A 20,572-nucleotide genomic window follows, 5' to 3' on the forward strand; every position below is an offset into this window, starting at 1 on the left:
AGAGTGTAGAAAAGCTAGAATTCTGTGTACCTGTCGTGGTTTAAACCTAGCCAGACAGCTTGTTCACTCACACCCCTCCCTTCTTGCCATCCCCCTACTCCCGGAGGAAGGGAAAGGAGAATCGAAAAGAATGCAACTCCCACAGGTTGAGATAAGAACAGTTTAGTAACTAAGGTATAACACAAATCACTACTGCTACCACCAATAATAATAATGATAAAGGAAATAACAAGGGAAGAGAATACAACACCTCGGCACCAGCTGACCGATAACTATCCCCCCCATCCCAACCAAGCTCTGACCGATACCTCCTCCAACCCTGCAGACTACCAGCCTTTCCAGCTTACTGCCAGTTACATCCTGGGCATGATGTGCTGTGGTATGGAATAACTCTTTGGTCAGTTTGGGTCAGGTGTCCTGCCTCTGCTTCCTCCTGGCTTCCCCTCCTCCCTGGCAGAGCATGAGGCTCACAAAGTCCTTGGCCAAACCAAAACATCCTTGTTATCAGCTCTGTTCCCGAGCTGAAAGTCAAAACACAGCACTGCGCCATCTACCAAGAAGGAGAAAAATGACTGCTACTGCTGAACCCAGGACAGTACCTAAAAAAAACCCAACCAAACAAAAAACTTTACTTTTTCTTTTTTAATTACATATTTAAATGTGTAATCATTGCTTTGTCAAACACCAATTATCTAAGATATGCAGGCAATGAGGAAGTGCTGTCATTTTATTTATCGCACTACAATCTCAAGTTAACAGTTCATCTAGGAGCACTTTGTATGACTAATCAAGACTGCTTTCCATCATTTTAATTTTGCAATTATGACAAGATTACTCTAACTTGACCCTGCAGCTGGGAGTTTGTCTTTCCTTAAGGGCTTGTGAGTTTCAAAGTAAGTAAGTACAGCATATAGTTAAAAGTTTACTTGTTATATGCTTAAAAGTTTAATCCCAAGCATCACAGTAAAAGCAGAAAACAAATGAAATTTCTAGTGAGAACACTTAAAAGCTTGGAAACCATGCATTTAAGTTGATTTGTCATTTTTAAATTATGATACAGATGATTTAAAAAAAGAGAGATTATAATTCTTCTTGGAGTAACAGTCTCTTAAAATCCACTTAAAAAAAGGAAAACAGACAGATATTAAACTGCTAACTGTTGAATGCACTTTTTGTGTGTGAATCCATAACATGTGCCAAAATATAGTTACTCATAGGAAGAACAGACACAGTGACACATGCTGTAAACGGCATGTTAGAAAGAAAATTATTTGATTTTCAGTCACAAAACCAAAAAAATATTACTACAGATATTCTTATAGATTCAAACATAATCAAAATTTCTTATAATTATTTACTGTATTAATGGTGAAGCAATATTTATGAATTCCTGCATACATAAGGCAATGCTTTGTTGCAGACTATTTCACCCTTTACATTACTGAAGAAACATGAAAGGATGAAGTCAGAGAATTTCCCCACATGACAAAGATTCCTTCAAAACTAGTCTCTCAGATGGAAACCAATGTCATTTAGTCACTTAATTTGTACATCAGGAAATTTTCTGCACTTGCATCCTGAGTTCTTAGAGACACGCATCTTTCTTGGCCAAGAAGTAGTAAAAAATATAACAGTGAATATAACAGTTATTACCAATCCACATACAATATTATTTATCCTCATGCACGAAGTAACTCATTAGTACAAAAAAATCTCATTGATAATACAGTTAAAATTGTATAGAAACTTCCTAGATTCTACCTGTTTTGTCTGGTGTGTTCTCACCCTTTTGATGTTCCTCTGGATCCTCAGCAGCTTTGGTCTGCCTTATTAGGATGAAGATGGCACCACAAGGTAGTTATGGCAAACAACCAGCAGGATGAATTCTTTGACAAAGAGTATGATGGTGATGATGGCAATTTTCTTCTCCTCAGTCTTGGGTCTACTTGGGGTTATTTATAGAGATATCTTTGATTTCTCTCTCATATACCCATTCTCTGGTTCCCAGTTACTAAGTGTTTCTGTTCTCTATTCATTCTTATACAGTGACGTGATTACAAAAACATTTCCAGACTCATGTTACTGAACCTACTTTATAAAGCATCATATTTTTTGCATGTAAATAATATCTAAATTCTAAATAGTTATTACATCTGCACATAATCTGCACATATCTTTAACTCCACGGTATTTGCCACTAGAGTTTATTAATTTCTGTAGATAAGATGTTTTTCAGAAAGAACATCTGATCTTTATAATATAGAAAAGCTGAATGAATAATACATCTCAGCCTTTTCCTGCACTCCCAAAATTATCTGTAGCCTTTGAGTATCCACCCAGCTAATTTCATACTTCACATTCACAATTTAAAGTCTACTAGGTGGGCACAGAATGTGTCCATTTCCTCTGGGCATAAGGTACCTGACAAGCTTGTTAAGACACCAGCAAGAACAAAGCAAACATATGCATAAATATGCAGTACAATAATTTACCAATTTGTATCACTGCTTGTTGTGGTTTAAACTTAGCTGATAACTCAGCACCACAAAGCCGCTTGCTCACCTCTTTCCCTTTTCTCCCCTCCCTGGGTGGGATGGGGAAGAGAATCAGAAGAATGTAAAGCCCATAGGTTGAGATAAGAACAGTTTCATAACTAAAGTACATTATATTATGTACTAATAATATTACTAATTATTACTATTGCTAATAATAATAAAGGAAGAGGAAAACAAAAACACCAGTGATGCACAATGCAGCTGCTTACCACTCGCAGACTGACACCTAGCCAGACCCAAGCATTGCCCCCCCCCCCCCCCCCAGTTTATAAACTGGCCAAGATGCTATGTGGCATGGAATATCCCTTTGGCTAGTTTGGGTCAGGTGCCTTGTCTTTGCTCCCTCCTGGCTTCTTGTGCCCCTTCCTCACTGTCAGAGCATGAGAAACTGAAAAGCCCTTGATCAGGGTAAGCACTGTTCAGCAACAACTAAGCAACTAAGCAACATCAGGGTCTTATTACCATTATTCTTAGAATAAAGCCAAAACACGGCACTGTACCATGTGCTAGAAAGAAAACTAACTCTATCCCAGCAGAAACCAGGACAGTGTTATGTTAGGTAACACTGTAACTGAACTACAGCACCTCAAATCAAATATTTCAGTAAAACGGAACAATTCATAATTTTTTTAGGAGACAGAAAAAGCTGTATTGCTTTCTCCAACTTCCGCAGATGTTGACTTTTAGTTCCCATGGGTTCTTGCCACAGGAGCTAGTATCAGTTGCTTATGGGATCTCTCTGTGTATTTCAGGGAACACTAGATAACCTAATTCCAAAACCAAAAAACGGAAGAGGATAAGGTCTGAGTGAATGAAATACTGTTATAGTATAAATTTCTTCTGCCAAAGTGAAAAGTGGTAGAATATAAAAGGGGTGATTGAAGTGCCTAACATAACATCTAAAATCCTAATAGATCCTGCCTGGCCTCCAGCTCTCCAGAAGAGCATGGGTCTCATGTTGGTTCAGCGTTGTTTCTACCAGCTCTGTGCTTATGTTTCAAATACCTCAAGGTATCTAAAATAGCAGTAAAGAGACACCTGAGTCACTCAATTAAGTATGTTAAATTTGAAAAAAGTTGATGCAAATGGAATGAAATATGCAAATGTAATGTAAGAGAGAAAATTGCTGTAGATAAAAAAATCTCAGCTACTATAGGAAATTTAAATTTTAAATGCGTTTAATATGCAGATGATACCAGCTTAAGAAGATGACTGCTTGTTTTGCATAAGCGTCCCACCTAAAGTTCTGCTTTTATGAGGGTACTCTCTTTAAGTTAGCCATTTAGTTGTGACTGGCCTGAAAATGACAATCAGTATCTTACAGATGTAGTGCTGCTTACCCGGCAGCAAAAATACCTTTTGTGGTTTTTATGTACGTGTTAGGTTTCGTTTTAAATGGCAACAAAAGCTATTTTGGCTAACACTTATGACTTTTTGCAGAGTTTTACATAAAAAATGATACTTGAGTTGTGAGGTCAATGTGCTGTAACACTCAATGAATAATATTAAAGTATTAGGTGACAGTGATTGTTTGAGACATTAAATTACATTTTCTTTTGAAAACTTGCAGTATTTTGCCAAGTGATATTTGCATGGTTTGGTTATTAAAAACTTTAATTATTTTTGCATCCACTAAACTACAAATAAAAACTGCATTTTTCATACAAATTTAAGTGTAGCAACCAATTTAAAGAAATAAGCTGAACCTTTCTGAGTTCATGCAGCATAATGATGATGATAGAAGGCACAACCCAGAAAGTTAAATGGTATCAAACAGTTCCAATAATGATGTGTTTTGCATGTGGAGCTGTAACACTTGCCATGCTAGTAAAATGCATGTTCATTTTAAAAATCCTCTATCTATCAAAGCTGTGCATATGTACCACTCATAAAATTAAATAATTTGGGATAAATGTATATTTCCCTTATGCTGGATATGCATTTATACCCACAAATTCCTCAACTCATTGAGTAACCAAAAAGATATCGGCTAGACTTAGTCTGTGCTGCAAATTAAACTTTTATTCAAATTACTGGCTTGGTTTTATGTTAGGTCAGCTGACTTGCAAGTGGTGATATTTACCAATTAATGTATTAATGTAATTAATGTATTTATTGGTTTATGGGTAAGTTAATGGGAAAATTGTATTAACTTGTCAAATCATTATATATATGCACATTTGGGAGAGGTAAGCATTTTATTAATTTGTTTTATTGTTAGAACAAAAATATATTCTCTTAATCAAGTAAAACAAATGCATTTCCTAAATCCTAAATAATCTGTAAACAATTGTTTTAATGACATTATTTATGATGATGTCAATGCCAAAACAAAGAGCAGGTATCTGGATACACACATGGATGACTTGCTGCATATGTAGAGATCTGTATATACACCTCTTTAAGGGTCATTGCTACTTTTGTTCTTCTTTTTCAATTTTCTGGCTATTATGCTGTAAGTAATATTATCATTTGGCTTTCATATCTGTCATGACAATAGCATACCCTGGCTACTGCAGTGTCCTTAAAAATGGTTTCCATAAGGGCATAGGGTAATGAATCACATATAATAGTAAATTAAAACATGATCCTTAATGTATGTATGAAAAAAGAAACAGTGACTTTATTATTCTAATAATGGAAAGAAAAGTAATAAATCTTGAACACTCTGAACCAACTCTCATGTTAAATCTACTATGAGCAGGACATTGAACTATCTGACCTCCACAGGTCTTTCTGACCTAAATTTTTCTATAATTCTAAATTCAAACTAATAAGTAAAAATAAGGTTAAGCAACAAATACAATTAATGTTTAATCATTAATACAATGAATCACACTAATCTTGTGTTTGCCACACAAGGCTAACTGGGCTCTGAAAGTATGTCTAGATTTCACTGATGAGCATACACAGCTAAATTGTTCAACTTGTTTTTTGAACATTTTGACAGGTAAATACTATGTGTTTGCTTGTCTGGTATGAACCCTGATGAGGTTATTCTTCTGGAATAAAGAAAATAAGTGTTATAATCTGGACCATTTTAAAAATCAAGTTTATATATATTATTATCATCTCTACTAAATACAGTTTTCTCAAACCAATGTACCTTACCTGGTTCAGTGTCCATGAAAGCCACTAAAATTGTGTATTGATTCCATAAACTGTCATTTAAAAATCATTTTCTCGAGTATTACAAACTATATACTGTTAAGTCGGTTGTCCTTTCCATGATGAAATATTGTTTGGAAAAGCAACCTGTTACACACAATTTTATTTTTCAGACAATTAACCATGAGTTGTGTTTTTTTGTTTCTTAGGTTAACAGGATTTCATCTTCCTCCACCTGTGACAAGTACAAAATCTGTATTTTCACTGCGCTTGACAAGTGACTTTGCAGTTAGTGCTCATGGGTTTAAAGTTTACTATGAAGGTAAGATATTCTTAATCATAGATTCTGTATTTTTTTCTCTGATCTCTATGAATCATGAACGTCCCACAAAAATGCATACAAATACACATTTATAACTTAACCAAGTTACAGTGTTTGCTGTTCAGGCATTCAGATGCACAGACTCACATCTGAAACCAAAATATTTAAAACTCTACTGTCTACAGTACCATACAGACACAAATGTTTTATAACATTTCTTTTAATAATGCCAAATTCTTTAAATTCTGAAAAACATAATCATAATCTTTCTGGACCTTCTAATGTATGTTTTTTTTCAAATTAATGCCAAGACATTAGTAGTTACTCTTGAATTTCACTAAGTAGTCAAATTAATATCTCCAAGTTCTATGGATGGATTCTTTCTCATGCTTTTGATAGGAGAAATACTGACTCAGTTCTCCAAACTAACATAAACCTACTTCTGTACTGAAGTTTTCACAATTGTCTAGCAGTTTTCACCCAGACAGAGTGAATGAGCTGCCACACGTATTCCTGAAGTCCAGAAGTTTATAGGATTGTATGTATGTTCAAGGATCTTGTTTATGATCAAGTTCTCTTTAGTCATGTTTGAAGAGCTAGAATATGCTATCCATTCATTTTTTCTTTAATAAATTTCTGGGCACTGGGACAATGAGCTCTAACATGCTTATCACCATGGAGTTCAGTTTGCACATATGATTGACTCCTCATATAATTCCTTTCTGGGCTAAAATAACATTCTGATTAACAGAACTCAAGCTCCTGAACCACTGACATATAAGGATGGAATTTTACCTTCAATCACAGAAATCAGCATTTTAGAAAGAAACGTAAACTTAATACCTTCAATTTGATACTCATCCTTTTTGGATCTGACACTTCAGTTTGTGTAATCAGGAATACTAAAAGTGTTTAAAGAGTTTTAGTTCACTGGAGTCTCTCTTCATATGGCCAGCCCTATTTTTTAAGAGCTGCATCAAGGCAGCTCCATTCACTGAGAAAATTTTTCTTTCAATTCCTGTTTTTCTAACTTCCTATGAAACTGCCTGCCTTTATATCCAGCTACCAAAGAAATGAAAACTCATTACATTACATTCACTTCATGCATCATTCCTTGACATGAGAGAATAGATGCATTTAAATGATAATCACATCAAGGCATTCTCCGTTTCTGTTCTTGTACTCTTTATGAATGTGTATAACCTTGCAATCAACATTTTCAGAGCTGGTCTACCTAGTATTCAATTTTCAAAAATTTTGATTGCCCAGTAGCTCCTTTTTAGCTCCCTGATGAAACATCTGCATACTTAGTACCCCTAAATATCAGACCACATACTTAAGTGCTTCATTATGGATTTGTAATTCGAAACCTAAGATAGAAATGATTAGCAACCTGTCATTGCAATAAAGACAAATGATAGAGATAGCATGAGAGGGCAGGATGAGCAGTAGAGATACGCATCTGAAGGGATCAGATCCAGGTGTGATTTGAAAAAGGAGTATACCTTTCATAACCACTGATCATTTAAAATACTTCCCTTTGAAATGTTTGGAAATAGAGGATAGACAGATGATTATACAGGGTGAATTACTATTCACTATCTTTAAAAACAATCAAACTAACCAAACTAAAACGCCCAAATAAACAAAGCCCATCAACATCTCTTTCTCTAACCCCCCATCCTCCTTGACAGATTTGCAGTTGAAAGTTGACAAGAAACAACAGAGTACCTGACAGATTCTGTGAGAAACATGAATCTACTGTGGGCTTTCTTGATCGTAACATAAAAGAATGTATTAATTTTTTGGTCTACTGAGAATAAAAATGGGTATGAAAAGATATAAAATGATGTCATCAATAGAACTACCATGCTGGGCCATTATATGTAAACCCTTACAATTGCATCCAGTTAAACTAAATAAGGATAGGCCACGGAAATACTCACTCTGGCCTCCTACCATCAATATCATAATCCTCAATCTGTTCCCTGCATCCCTCCCTCCTTTTCTCCTTCTCACCTTTTTAACTTCCTCAATGTCAAGTGGCCTATTTGGGTTAGCTTCAGTACCATTTTGCACATAATTCTTTATGTTCAGCTTCTCTATTATTTGGGAAAGAACACATCTGAGAAATACACCTCTATATAGAATGATACCCCTGGAGAAAAAGGATCTCATGAGAGAAAACAGAAACAGGTTACTTAAAAAAAAAAAAAAATTAAAAATCACAGTGGCAACAGAAAATGCTGAGATGCATTGAAACTTAAGGAGGGATTTTAATAAAAACACTTGAGCTGCAATAATTACCATCAGCAATTTATCATTTTATTTCTGTTTTGCACCAAGAGCTTCGCTGGCTGGAGTGAGAAATGGGGGAGTTACAAGTCTGCTGATTCCATGCCTATTTTTTTTCTAGAGAGCTTTCTGGCATATTTTCTTGGTTTTTTTTAGTTGCTTTCAGGGTCTGTGTAACATGTATAGGTATTAATGTACGGAGAAGAAACGCTATACTTCATCCCCTACTTGAAAAATTAGGTCAAGTCACAGTGTAGCTGTGTCCTTTTTATTTATGATAAGATTAGTTTGGCTTCTGGATAGAAGAATTTGATGCACTTTTCCATTCCTGTTGTACTAAGATACATAAGCAGCTTTGTTCATAGAGAGCATGGGAGGGAAAATACAGCTGCTGAGAAAGAAAGCAACATAGAAGTTTGACCTATACAGCAAGGGGCTTCATTGAACTTAGTCCTGCTTTGAAAACTGCTTAATTTTGTTCTTACTGGGTTATTTTACTGCTATTAAACAGGTAGCTGACATTTTTGAAATCACTGACTTCATTAACAATCCTGCTGCTAGAATTTATGTCCATCTTTATTCGAGATAAACATGATAGATATTTTTATGCTATTCTATTGATCATTGGGGAAAAAAACAAAAAAACCACCTTAATATGCATTCTTATACTGAAAACTCTGAATGTCCTGGTGATGAATTGCAATTATTTATAATAGTGTTATGAAATACAATTTTATCTGTTTTGTGCTGCTACACTTAATTTTAAACTGAACTATAAAACTGAATTATTAGACACCTTAAATAATGAAATATTCTTCATGCTTGTACTAGAATGGTGTTATAGAAATTCAGCAATTCTGATTAAATGCTTTTGAGAGGGATTTGACAGCAATGTTAAAACTTTCAAGACTGATCTCATCTTAATGAGTAATGAGTGGTGGGGGGAGGAAAGAAGGGAGCAGATGGTGTTTATTAACAGAATAGGATGATGTGACTTCTTGGGACATATCATGCATTTCTTTCAGCAATATTGAGAAAAATTGGTAGCTGATGTACGGGATTATTGAAGAATGCAGATCAGAGATATTACTAGGACTTAAATGTGCCAGGATGTGGATGCTAAAAATAATTTTGGCAGTTGGTATAGGGCTAGAAAATATGAACAAATAGAATAATCTATTTTTAGCTCTTCTGCATAACAGAATTATGAAATGTGGCTACACATGATTTAAACTCTGGATTTACATACGGTTCATGAAGTACTACTTGTATTAAGCTAATAACATCACTACTAACGCCATATAAAAATTTGAGTGCCAATGAATTATCATTTAATATTTGAGTGGTCTCTATAATAGGTCCACTCAAAAAGCGCTTGCCAGGTTGGAGTCGTAACAGCCACAGACTCTAAGATGCAAAGTTGTCGCTAGACTTACTACCTGACAGACAGAGACATTTTTCATTTTGGCTCGTATTTTGCCATTGCTATTTTGGATATAGAGCTCTCTGTCATAAGACTGCTTCAGCAAGTCCTTGGTAAAAATGGAATTAAAACTGAATTTTCCTAGCATTTCTGAAAGAAAAGTCCACAAAGAAAAGATAAGAATAATTAAAATAGAGACTGCTTAAATTACCTAAATAGATAATGGAAACTCCTGTTTTGAAAATGAATCATACTAAAACAAGCAAGGAAACATATTACACAGTTGAAGTCAATCTAAATTAATAATTTTTACTTCCATTCAGCATGTTGGGTAACAGGAAAAAAATATGTGTTTAAGTTTTCTAGGAAGTCACATGAAATTATCTGGCATATCCTTCTGGTCTTGGAACAGTAACTGTGGGCACAAACATATCAACAATGCCTGTTCGTAGACTTCTATCTGCAGAAATAAAATGGTTGCGTATTCAAGGAAATAGAAAACATCAAATATGCTTATCAGGCTTTGAATGTTGAATGTTGTAGCATTCTTTAATTAACTGTTAGGTAGTTCTTAACTCCCTTAGTACAGGGAAGGCAAAGGGGAAGGTGTGATTTGCAGTATTTCCAAATTAATTTAGTAAATGAAGGGGAGTTATCAAATATATAAGCAAAATTTAGCGAAAGAATAAATATCTAAGCTATAAAATACGGTGCTAGTTCATGATGCAAAGTTTTTTTTTTGTATTGATGTGTTTCCAATTTAACTACACTAACAGCACTGAAGTTGCACCAACTTTGTGCGGTGATTAACAACAGAAAATATCATCCTGCTTTTAGTCATATTATTTATACTTCAGCATCAATATAGACAAAAAGCAAAACAAGTTCACTCTATAAAAAATTTCAAAATACCTCAGATATTTTATCTGATAAAACTATAAATCAATATTCTTTCCCATGTATCATACAGAAATGTATACCCACATGACATCTTCCTAGCCAATGTTTTTTAAAATCATATGTAACATTTACAAGTTGCACTGTCAGCTAATACCTAACATTATCACAGAATAAAATAAGTATTGGCAGGGAAAACCACTTTTTTCTTCCAGCTGATCCAGTCAGCCTGTGTGTCACAACACAGCACTGCTCAGGACTACCACTCTAATCCTAATGCTAGAAGTACTTGGATGTAATGCTTTAATACAGAAGGGAATCACTGTTTATTAAATCAATACCTGGTTACCTTGCTGCTTATTAATTTTAAATATTTTACTTATATGCTGCATCACTCCCACCACTCTTGTATACATACAGAAAGAGTAAATAAAAATAGGCCTGTGGACTTAATCTGGCTAATTTTTATTTTATTGCATTTCACACAGTTTTCTTGATACTGCAATCACTAATTTAGATTCGGCTAAAGAATAACATCTGGAAAGCAAATCACCTCTTGAGGACACTGAGACACAAGAAAATTATCACTTTCTTTGATTCCACCGATCACTCTGCCTTACTTAGAACTAAGACTTTTTAGTTCTGATTTTTAATCTTCCAGTCAGTGGCTCTTGTTCTGTTTTTATCTGCTAAATTACAGGGCATTAGCATCTGTTAGCTCTTATGGTAGGTTCTTAAGTACTGCAATAAAACCACACACTTCAGAGTATTCTTTCACTTTAATATAGGCTTTCAAAGTCTTAACATAAAGTATTTTGTTCCAAGTAGCAACTTATTTTGCGCTAGTTATGCATTTTTATCATTTTGCGTGAAAAACGGGCCTGTCTGTTCAGTACGCTGGTCTGCCTGAGCCCTGAACCTCAGCACCAGCTTGTTCTAGCCTCCTATTAAATCCTTTCTTAACTCTTGCTGCAATCTCTTGACCCTGTGTGTGTGTGAGGGGTTCAAAGGCCGAGCGCTAGCTATGGAGTCAGACTAGAGACACACGTGCCCCCGGCCAGTGTGCCTCTGCTACTGGAGTGGGGTTGGGGGTGTGATGCCCAAGAGACCTTTTTTTTTTTGTGTCTCAAAACAACTCCAAAGATGGAGCGGACGGCTCGTTTTCACTTATCGTCACTTATCACAGCAGGGATGCTGCTCCACCAAAGTGGGGGGTGGTTTTCTGTGGTGTCTGCCCTGAAGCCATGAAGATCAACTGCCCCGGCAATGCACTGCCCGGAAGCAGCGACAGACACTGTGTCGCCTGCCACGGCACAAGGCGCGCTGGAACGGGCTCACCAGATCCCCTGCGGATAAGTCTGCACCGGTGGGAGGAGTCCAGCAGAGCCTGACCCTAGAAAAGGGCAAACCTATGCTTCAGCCATGTGGTGGGCACCCTGGACTCCAGCGGATTCACTGACCACAAGGACCCCAACTGAAAGGACTACAAATGAAAGAATTTCCACTCGCTGACCGAGAAGACGTCGCTGTATCCAGGGGATGTTGATCCTATTTCTCAATTTTCTTTCCGTCTTTCTTTCCTTTTTACTTTTCTCTTTCTACTTCGTATCATTTTATAAGAGTAAGAACCTGCCGAGACTTTTGTTCCTCCTGATACAGTTTTAGGGAAATTTACAGTAAACTTACTTCTTGTTTCCTTCTTCAGCGTCTGGAGACCTTGTGGTTTCCTACGCGAACGGAGCAGTTCCCCCCCTCCCCCGCCGAGCAGGACGGGATAAGGGGGCTCGGCAGCCGCTCACTGGGGTGGGAATGGTGTATGTCCCAAAAAACACGCTAGCGAGCACCAAGCTGGATCCGCCAGTGAGTAGGGGACGCATGGGGCTGGTAAGAGGGCCTGTGGTGCGGGCAGGGGTGCTGGGTGCACTGGGAGTTTGGGCTGGTACTTCGTGGATCCGTTAATGTACGAGTGCTTGTGAACCCACACAGACTCGTGTGCATGTCCGCATGAGTAACCTCCTCTGCCGGCTGCTGGTGCTTGTGTATTTTATGTGAGCCCAGTAGGTGGGTGCTGTTGAAGGCAGTGCCTTGCGTGTGGCAGTCTGAGGCAGTCGTGTCGGTGTCCAGGGTGTTTTTCCCTGGATATTTTCCCGGGTTTCGGTGACAGGATTCATGCTCGCCTGTGTGACTGGTTAAATCTGCAAATGGGAAAGCATCAGTGAGGGGCATTGGCCTGAGTCCGACACCCACAGGTGTCTGGGGCTGGACTCCAATGGCTGGGTGAGAGAAACCAGGCCCCAGAACTGCTAGAGGCAGTGGCCATTATAACATTCCTTCACATGCGTAAATGTACCCTTGGGTGGATATGACTGTATTCAACTTCTTTACCTAATCCCTCACTTACTGCACACCCAGAACTGCCTCTCACCTTCCCACCCGTACAGATACATGAAGAAGTTTCTTGTGAAAGAATGAGGCACAAAAGCATTTCATACTGCTTTACTGTTGTCTCTCCTCTTTGCTATTATTTTTGTGTCTGTACTTCTTTTCATTTTTTGTTCACTAAGAAGCTCCTTTGTTAGCCTCATGAGTCATTTGCCAAAGTTCACTTACCCTTAAAATAGTTGATTGTCTTTTAAAAACATCAGCTGTCTCTGGCAGCCCTTCCTCCTTATAATTGCTTCCCAGGAGATTCTGCTTAACAATTCCCCAGGTAAGTCCAAATGTGATGTCTCAAAGCCTCACATCCCAGTTTCGCTACTTACTTCCCAGCCTTCTAATCCAGCGCACAATTTTCTTCTCTTCATTTGTGATTAGGTTACTATCCACTGACAAGACTGTTTTTAAAGGATGTCCTTACGAAATAAGCAAGTGTACTTGAGGTTATGTTCATCTTTGCCTTGACCAGGTGGTTTAATTTTTTACCAGCAATCCTACATCTTCATGTGAGGTACCATGATTAAGGAGCCCAGATCCTTCAGAACAATGGTATAGCTAGGCATTGGTCTGCTAAATGCACTTGCTCATAGCCAGAGCTGTTCTCCTAAGCAGAAGGGTTGAAACGGATACCAACACCATCTGGGATCATATTCCCCTCACTCTTCACCCTCAGAAATACATACTAACCTTTGATCTGCTTCCAGTTTCCCTTGGCCATGTTATTACCAGTCATGGGTGAATAGTATGAAGTAGCAGTTGCAAAGCTGAGCAAACAGAAGTTGCTCTGTGAAATATGGGTCTGGGCCCCAGTCAACAAACACACTGTCCAAGACTACAGTTCTGGCTTGCAGGCAGGCGACTGTGTCAGGTAGAGGGGAGTATCTAAATACTACTACCTCTCAAACACTCAGTATTGAGGGTAGTGTCACTTTACTAACAGTGCACGAAAGCACAGTTAAAGATAGTTTCTGCTCCACAGAATTTGCCATTCTGTTTTAGGGAGAATATGTGATAAATTCATCTAGATAGATTTTGTCTTCCTTGTTGTTTCATTTGGAAAATAGCTTACCATTTGTAGGAAGAAAAGCTCATGCACATGTAATTATACCTAGTGTTTCTACCATAATTACCAGTTGGACTTTAGTTGTTGTCCTTTGGGTGCTAAATTTTCTTTGACAAATCTTGATAAATAAATAAGCTGATTGATTAGAGAAACACAGAAACATGCATGATTTTGTTACAGGCAGAATGAATGAAAATAAATTTGTTTTAACATCTGCAAAATAATTATTTGAAAGTTAAAAACCAATGCAAACTTCTTTTTTCTTCTGCCTTAAGTCATATTTACTTACTGGAAGAAAACATGTTTCTCCCTTAGTCTGAAAAAAATCTACTTATGATTTCAATATACTGTTAAATTTATTTCTTTCAGAATAATGTTGTTAAATAAGTCATATTTGTCAACCTATGGTACTATAATTTGTTGTTTTGATGCATGCCTCATACCGAAGTTCAACTGAGACAGTGATTAATTTGAGATCTTAATATATGTCAGTCTTTAGTTTTTTTTCTTATATTTTCAATGCCATTTTTTGTGAAAAATAAAAAAAAAACAAACCCTAAATTAACATACATGGCAAGTCTTGAGAGATATTTCTCAAGAGATTCTGAGGTTTTCTTTGTGAACTTACATTCTTCAGCTACTGGACTGTCATATTATTAAGATAAGTACAACATCCTAACAAACGCAAATCTTAAAGCAGCCTAATTTAAGATTCTTGGTTTGATCCCATATCTAGGCAAGTAGTATATGTAACTGAAACTGTATTCTGTAGGAGCTAATGTGCTGCTCATAAAAGTATCAAAATAAATGCAGCTCCATATTTATAAGCATCTGCTTCCTTCATGCTTTCCCTAACTTACAGCTCAGTGAAATTTTGAATCAGTAATATACAATAGCAGTTTCAGCATGCAATCTTAAAAAGTCTTTGAAAGTCACTAGGAAACTACAGTTGAAGAGGTTTATTCATGATGAGAACATGCGTCTCGGTAATACAGAACTGTAATCTAGGAACAGACTCATTTTCTCATTTTAGCAGATTTTCAGTTTTTTCACATTTATCGTTCCTAGTTGGACACTTAGATCCATAGTAAGATATTCATACTGTTGGGCATTCAGTAGCTCCCACTAAGCTCAATATAAATTATGTGACATGGAAAATGCTTGGGAATAGGTGAATTTTTTTTAGGTTTGCAAATAAAGCATACATTTGTGTAAGTTACTGACATCATCTGGAGCAGTACCATTATAAACAGTTAGCTATGATTATGACAGTTTTATTTTAACAGGAAGAGAGGAGTAGTTGCTTACTCAGCACTCTAATTTCCTGTCTTTTGAAAGAAAGCAAAATTTGAAGTTGCTTTTGGAAGATACTTGCTTTTTTGATTTATTCTTGGCACACAATTACTCATTAGCCGATGAGGTCCTACATACAAACCTCCGTGCAAATTCAGACAGCTTTGACAATGGACTAGATGGTTAGTGAAATGCTCTACAATTTAAAAAAAAAAAAAATTGAAAACAATTTTATCTACAAATAAAAATCCCTCTTTTGGGTTGAGGAGCCATTCTCATTTGGTAATTTTGCTATTCTGTCGACAAATCCCTACCTAAACAACATAAAGAGGAAAAAAAAGCCATTCCTTTATTAGATGGTTGGCAGCAGGCCACTAAAATCCCATGGAACACAACTTGCATGCTACAGCTAAAAAGTAATTAGCTAAGCTGCTTATCAAAGATCCACACTATAGATATAAATGGAAAAGTTGTCCCAAAATATTGACACAATTTTATAACTTTTTCTTTAAATGCAGCTCTACAGTAGAAATGTTTTAAAACTCCACAGCTAACCTATTTCTTTTAAGCAGAGAAAAAGTCTTAATGAATTCTTGATAAATGGTTTATGTAAAACCCTTGAAATTTACAGACTTTAAAGACATGAGTTCACTATAGTTTGGACTATTCAGAAAAAGAATTTTCTGAAAATAATGGCAATGGAATCACTAAAAGTTGATAAAAACAGTGCGAGTTTTGGTGCATAATTTTTACACTTTCTTTGCTTCTGGTTTTCATCTTACATTATGTAATTTCCTTGCTATAAATAAAACAGCATCTGAAGTGAGTATAGATATGGTGACTTGATAAGAGAAAGAAATCCTACTGCTTTCATATAAAAATAAAGGATTAGGAGACTGCTGCATAATTACTGTATTGTTAAAGATTAAATTAAAGTAGTAGGATAACAAATATTTTAATTGCATTTAACATTTATGTCGCTTTTCCCTGTTCTGTCAGTGTCTCTCTCCAGGAATAAGTGTTCTTAGTTCTTTTAGGACCAGATATCATTGCCAGTTTTAGTGTTCAATTCCCAGTCTTTCTAAAGGGATAATCAACACTGATGCACTTAGTGGCAGTTTTTTTAGAGCTGATTTTGTGATGAAGATATGCATCATCAGAGAAATTATTTAAAACCACAGGGTAAGAAAATGCTAGTAAATTATGGCTTCTCCACATGAGCATTTATGTCTGGGTCTGAATCAGTGCTGTAAAATGAAAGCCAGTGCTGTATAGTCATTCCTTACACCACCCTGTCTCTCTCGTTTACAAGTTATTTAGAAAGTAGACAGAAGAATATGATGTTTACAGACAAGTAGTGTTGTAAAATAACAACATGCTATGTCATCTTTAATTACAGTGTAGCATTACTCAATTCTATACTTGTCACAAGAGCTTTTATTGCAGGCAGTAAGAACGTGTTAATTCAGAGCATGAAGAATCTTTGTATGGAAAAATTTTCTACTTCCATTCACAGATGTGCTACTGTTGCATCTGAAATACTCTCCAGCTTCATGTATTGTTGAGGTGCAAGGTAGTAGAGACTTCTTACACCTCAACTTTTCCCAGGGCTCTGCACTCGCTTGAAAAGGTCTTCATAAAGCCTATTTTATAGAAACCTTCTTTGTCAATTAAATACATTTATTTATTTATTATTCACAGAATAATAAATACTTTTTAAAGTACAGCATAAAATAATAACAAACCTAAGAAAAGTTGCTCAAAACCAAGGAGTTTATTCAACAACAACAACAAAAATTATTGCAAGATGATAATAGAAAAGGAGACTTCAAACTTTAAAATGGTATGACCATTACAGCACAAGAGCTTCTCACGGTGGTGTTGGTAGGCAACACATTTCAATTTTGACCAAGGGACCGATATAAACAAGCACAGTTTTCAGAGGGGTAGCCATCAACTTGGTGAGATTAAGCAAGGCAAAGGAATTGAAAAAGTAGTAGAAAGAATATTACTTTAATATTAAATGTTATTACTTGTTTTGAGGTGCTATGGACTTAGTCTGGTCCCCAGCCTCGTGTTCCTTTCTCCTTCTCACTGTATCACTCGCAATGCCATGCAGGGAGCCAGATCAGGAAATTAGTAAGGATAAAAACGTATCCTTTTTTTTTGTATCTAATGTTATTCCCTCAGCCTTTTCTCTGGCCCAGCCTGCTGCCTGCTGCACGGCTCACAAACGCCATGCAGCATGAATGACATTATGTACTCCTGATGGCATAGAAAAAACACTGCTCCTTTGACAACAGCCCATTTACCTTAATCTGAAGCATTTAGCAAACTGCATCTTGATGCAACAAGTGTAATACAGAATGACAACAGGAGATCATAACAGTCTTACAGCTGTAAATTGTCTCCCCACTTGGCTTTGTCTCTATTGCTTGCTAGCAGATGTACTGAGCACACAAAATTGACTCTCACTGCTTAGAAGAAAATATGTCACAATATCTTGGATTCCCAAGATTGTTTCAGGTTGCAAATAATCCAAGGAGCAAGTTTGTCATGTTTAGATTTGAGTCTTTCATGAAACTATTATACGAATTGCCTGTTATATTCACTTGAATCCAGTTTCATCACTATACAGACTTGAAATGACAAATAAAAAAAAAAATTAAAAAAATAACCTGCAAGATTAAATACATATTACAGATTGGAAATAGTTACAAAAGACAAACTTAAGAAGTTTCAATCTTAATATACATACAGCATTATTTTTTTCCTGAGCTACCTCAGTTTCCTGTGAGATTTAGGTCTCTGCCTAAACCCCTTTGGTTCTAAGGTTGGTTTTCAGATATGAAGTATTTCAGATTATACTTTCACTGCTCTCTTCTGAGGGATGGGTTTAGTTTCTCTTCTTAGAATCATAGAATAGTTAGGGTTGGAAAGGACCTTTGCCGCAGAATATGTATGGACTCAGAGATCAATATGATCAGACAAAAAGCCGTTCATTACAAAGCCTTAACCCCTTAAATACTATTTCTTACATGCACTTACAGTGATTTGGCATATTATGATTGGATAATTGTCTTGAAGACCCTTTGCAGCTAGCATATAATTGGTTAAGCACAGGTGTGGGAACTTGACCTCGAAAGCTTGCCAACAGTCCACAGTTCTCATTAACTTGGTGAAATCCAGCTTCTTCTTATCTTGCTTGCTTAGGCTTCCTTGGGTCTTTCATGGCCTTGATGTATCTTTCAGGATTTTCAGAGTTTTATGTACCAATTATTCATTCTCCCATGAGAACACTGTCTCCACAGACCTTAAGATCATCTAGTTCCAACCCCCCTGCCATGGGCAGGGACACCTTATGCCAAATCATATCACCCAAGGCCTTGTCCAACCTGGTCTTGAACACTGCCAGGGATGGAGCATTCACCAGGTGGTAGGTATGTCTTATACATACACCTACGTGTAACTAGTCATTTATGCCTACTTTATAGCCAGTAGCAAGAAAAGAAATGGGATGGCACGCTGGAATTGTTTCTCTCTCCCCTCTACTATGCAGATGCAGGAAGTCTGCAATGATAATACAGAATATCGACATCAGCACTATGTGTTTGGGAAGTCTTGTGAGATGAACCCCACCCACATAATCCCTCACATGTGATAACATTTATAAACTAGCATAACAGTCTTTAAAAGATGTTATCTATGGGATAGCATGCTTGGCTTACAGGAATGAGCTACAAAAAAGAATGTAACAGAAATTAAAATGAAAACAAAAAGAAAAATCAAGAAAGAAAGAAAACCAATTTCAGAAAATAGGGCAGTATCCTGTTTCTTTCATTTGCATTTATACCACATGTAGTACTGGAGGTAAAGACTAATGAATATCATAATCATCATAAATTCAGGACACGCTGTCTATCAAATAAATGAAACTTGACAGAGTTTTAAAATACAAAGACAGAAGAAATCATGGCAGTCAGGTGAAGTTCCAAACAACTGGAAAAAGGGAAATATAACCCCCATTTTCAAGAAGGGGAAAATGGATGACCCGGGGAATTACAGACCAGTCAGTCTCACATCTGTGCCTGGCAAAATCTTGGAGCAGATTCTCCTGGATGGCTTGCTAAGGCACATGAAAATCAACAAGGTGTTTGGTGACAGCCAGAATGGCTTCACTAAGGGGAAATCCTGCCTGACCAATTTGGTGGCCTTTTATGATGGGGCTACAGAACTGATGGACAGGGGTAGAGCAGTTGATGTCATCTACCTGGACTTGTGCAAAGCATTTGACACTGTCCCACACGACAACCTTGTCTCTAAATTGGAGCGACATCAATTTGATGGATGGACCACTCTGTGGATAAAGAACTGGCTGGATGGCCGCACACAAAGAGTTGTGGTCAATGGCTCAATGTCCAGCTGGAGACCAGTAACGAGTGGTGTCCCTCAGGGATCGGTGTTGGGACCGGTCTTGTTTAACATCTTTGTTGGTGACATGGACAGTGGGATTGAGTGCGCCCTCAGCAAGTTTGCCGATGACACCAAGCTGTGTGGTTCAGTTGATACGCTGGAGGGAAGGAATGCCATCCAGAGGGACCTCGACATGCTTGTGAGGTGGGCTGATTCCAACCTCATGAAGTTTAACCATGCCAAGTGCAAGGTCCTACACCTGGGTTGGAGCAATTCCAGGCTGGGCAAAGAGATTTAGAGCAGCCCTGTGGAGAAATTCTTGGGGGTGCTGTTTGGTTAAAAAAATGATCATGATCCGGCAGTGTGTGCTCACAGCCTAGAAAGCCAGCCGTATCCTGGGCTGCATCAAAAGGAGCGTGACCAGCATGTCGAAGGAGGTGATCCTAGCCCTCTACTCTACTCTTGTGAGACCTCACCTGGAGTATTGTGTGCAGTTCTGGTGTCCTTAACATAAAAAAGGACATGGAACTGTTGGAACAAGTCCAGAGAAGGGCCACGAGGATGATCAGGGGACTGGAGCACCTCCCATATGAAGACAGGCTGAGGAAGTTGGGTCTGTTCAGCCAGGAGAAGAGAAGGCTGTGTGGAGACCTCCTAGCAGCCTTCCAGTATCTGAAGGGGGCCTATAGGGATGCTGGAGAGGGACTCTTCTTTAGGGACTGTAGTGACAGGACAAGGGGTAACAGGTTAAAACTTAAACAGGGGAA

The 20,572-nt window shown here is 37.3% G+C and overlaps 1 protein-coding gene across 3 annotated transcripts in view; it reads left to right on the forward strand.

Annotated features, from left to right (window-relative positions):
- The window catches only part of CSMD3 (CUB and Sushi multiple domains 3), a 601,317-nt gene that overhangs the window by 106,586 nt on the left and 474,159 nt on the right, over positions 1 to 20,572 (forward strand). For all 3 annotated transcript variants that reach the window (XM_061447844.1, XM_061447845.1, XM_061447846.1), the window contains exon 3: positions 5,873 to 5,985. In XM_061447844.1, coding sequence (XP_061303828.1) covers positions 5,873 to 5,985 — 113 coding nt within the window. The remainder of the gene's footprint in view (positions 1 to 5,872; positions 5,986 to 20,572) is intronic.

This window comes from Pezoporus flaviventris, unplaced genomic scaffold, assembly GCF_033815535.1.
Source record: "Pezoporus flaviventris isolate CSIRO_AGI_PZ_B2104156 unplaced genomic scaffold, CSIRO_AGI_Pfla_v1 ptg000007l, whole genome shotgun sequence".
NCBI classification, from domain to species: domain Eukaryota; kingdom Metazoa; phylum Chordata; class Aves; order Psittaciformes; family Psittacidae; genus Pezoporus; species Pezoporus flaviventris.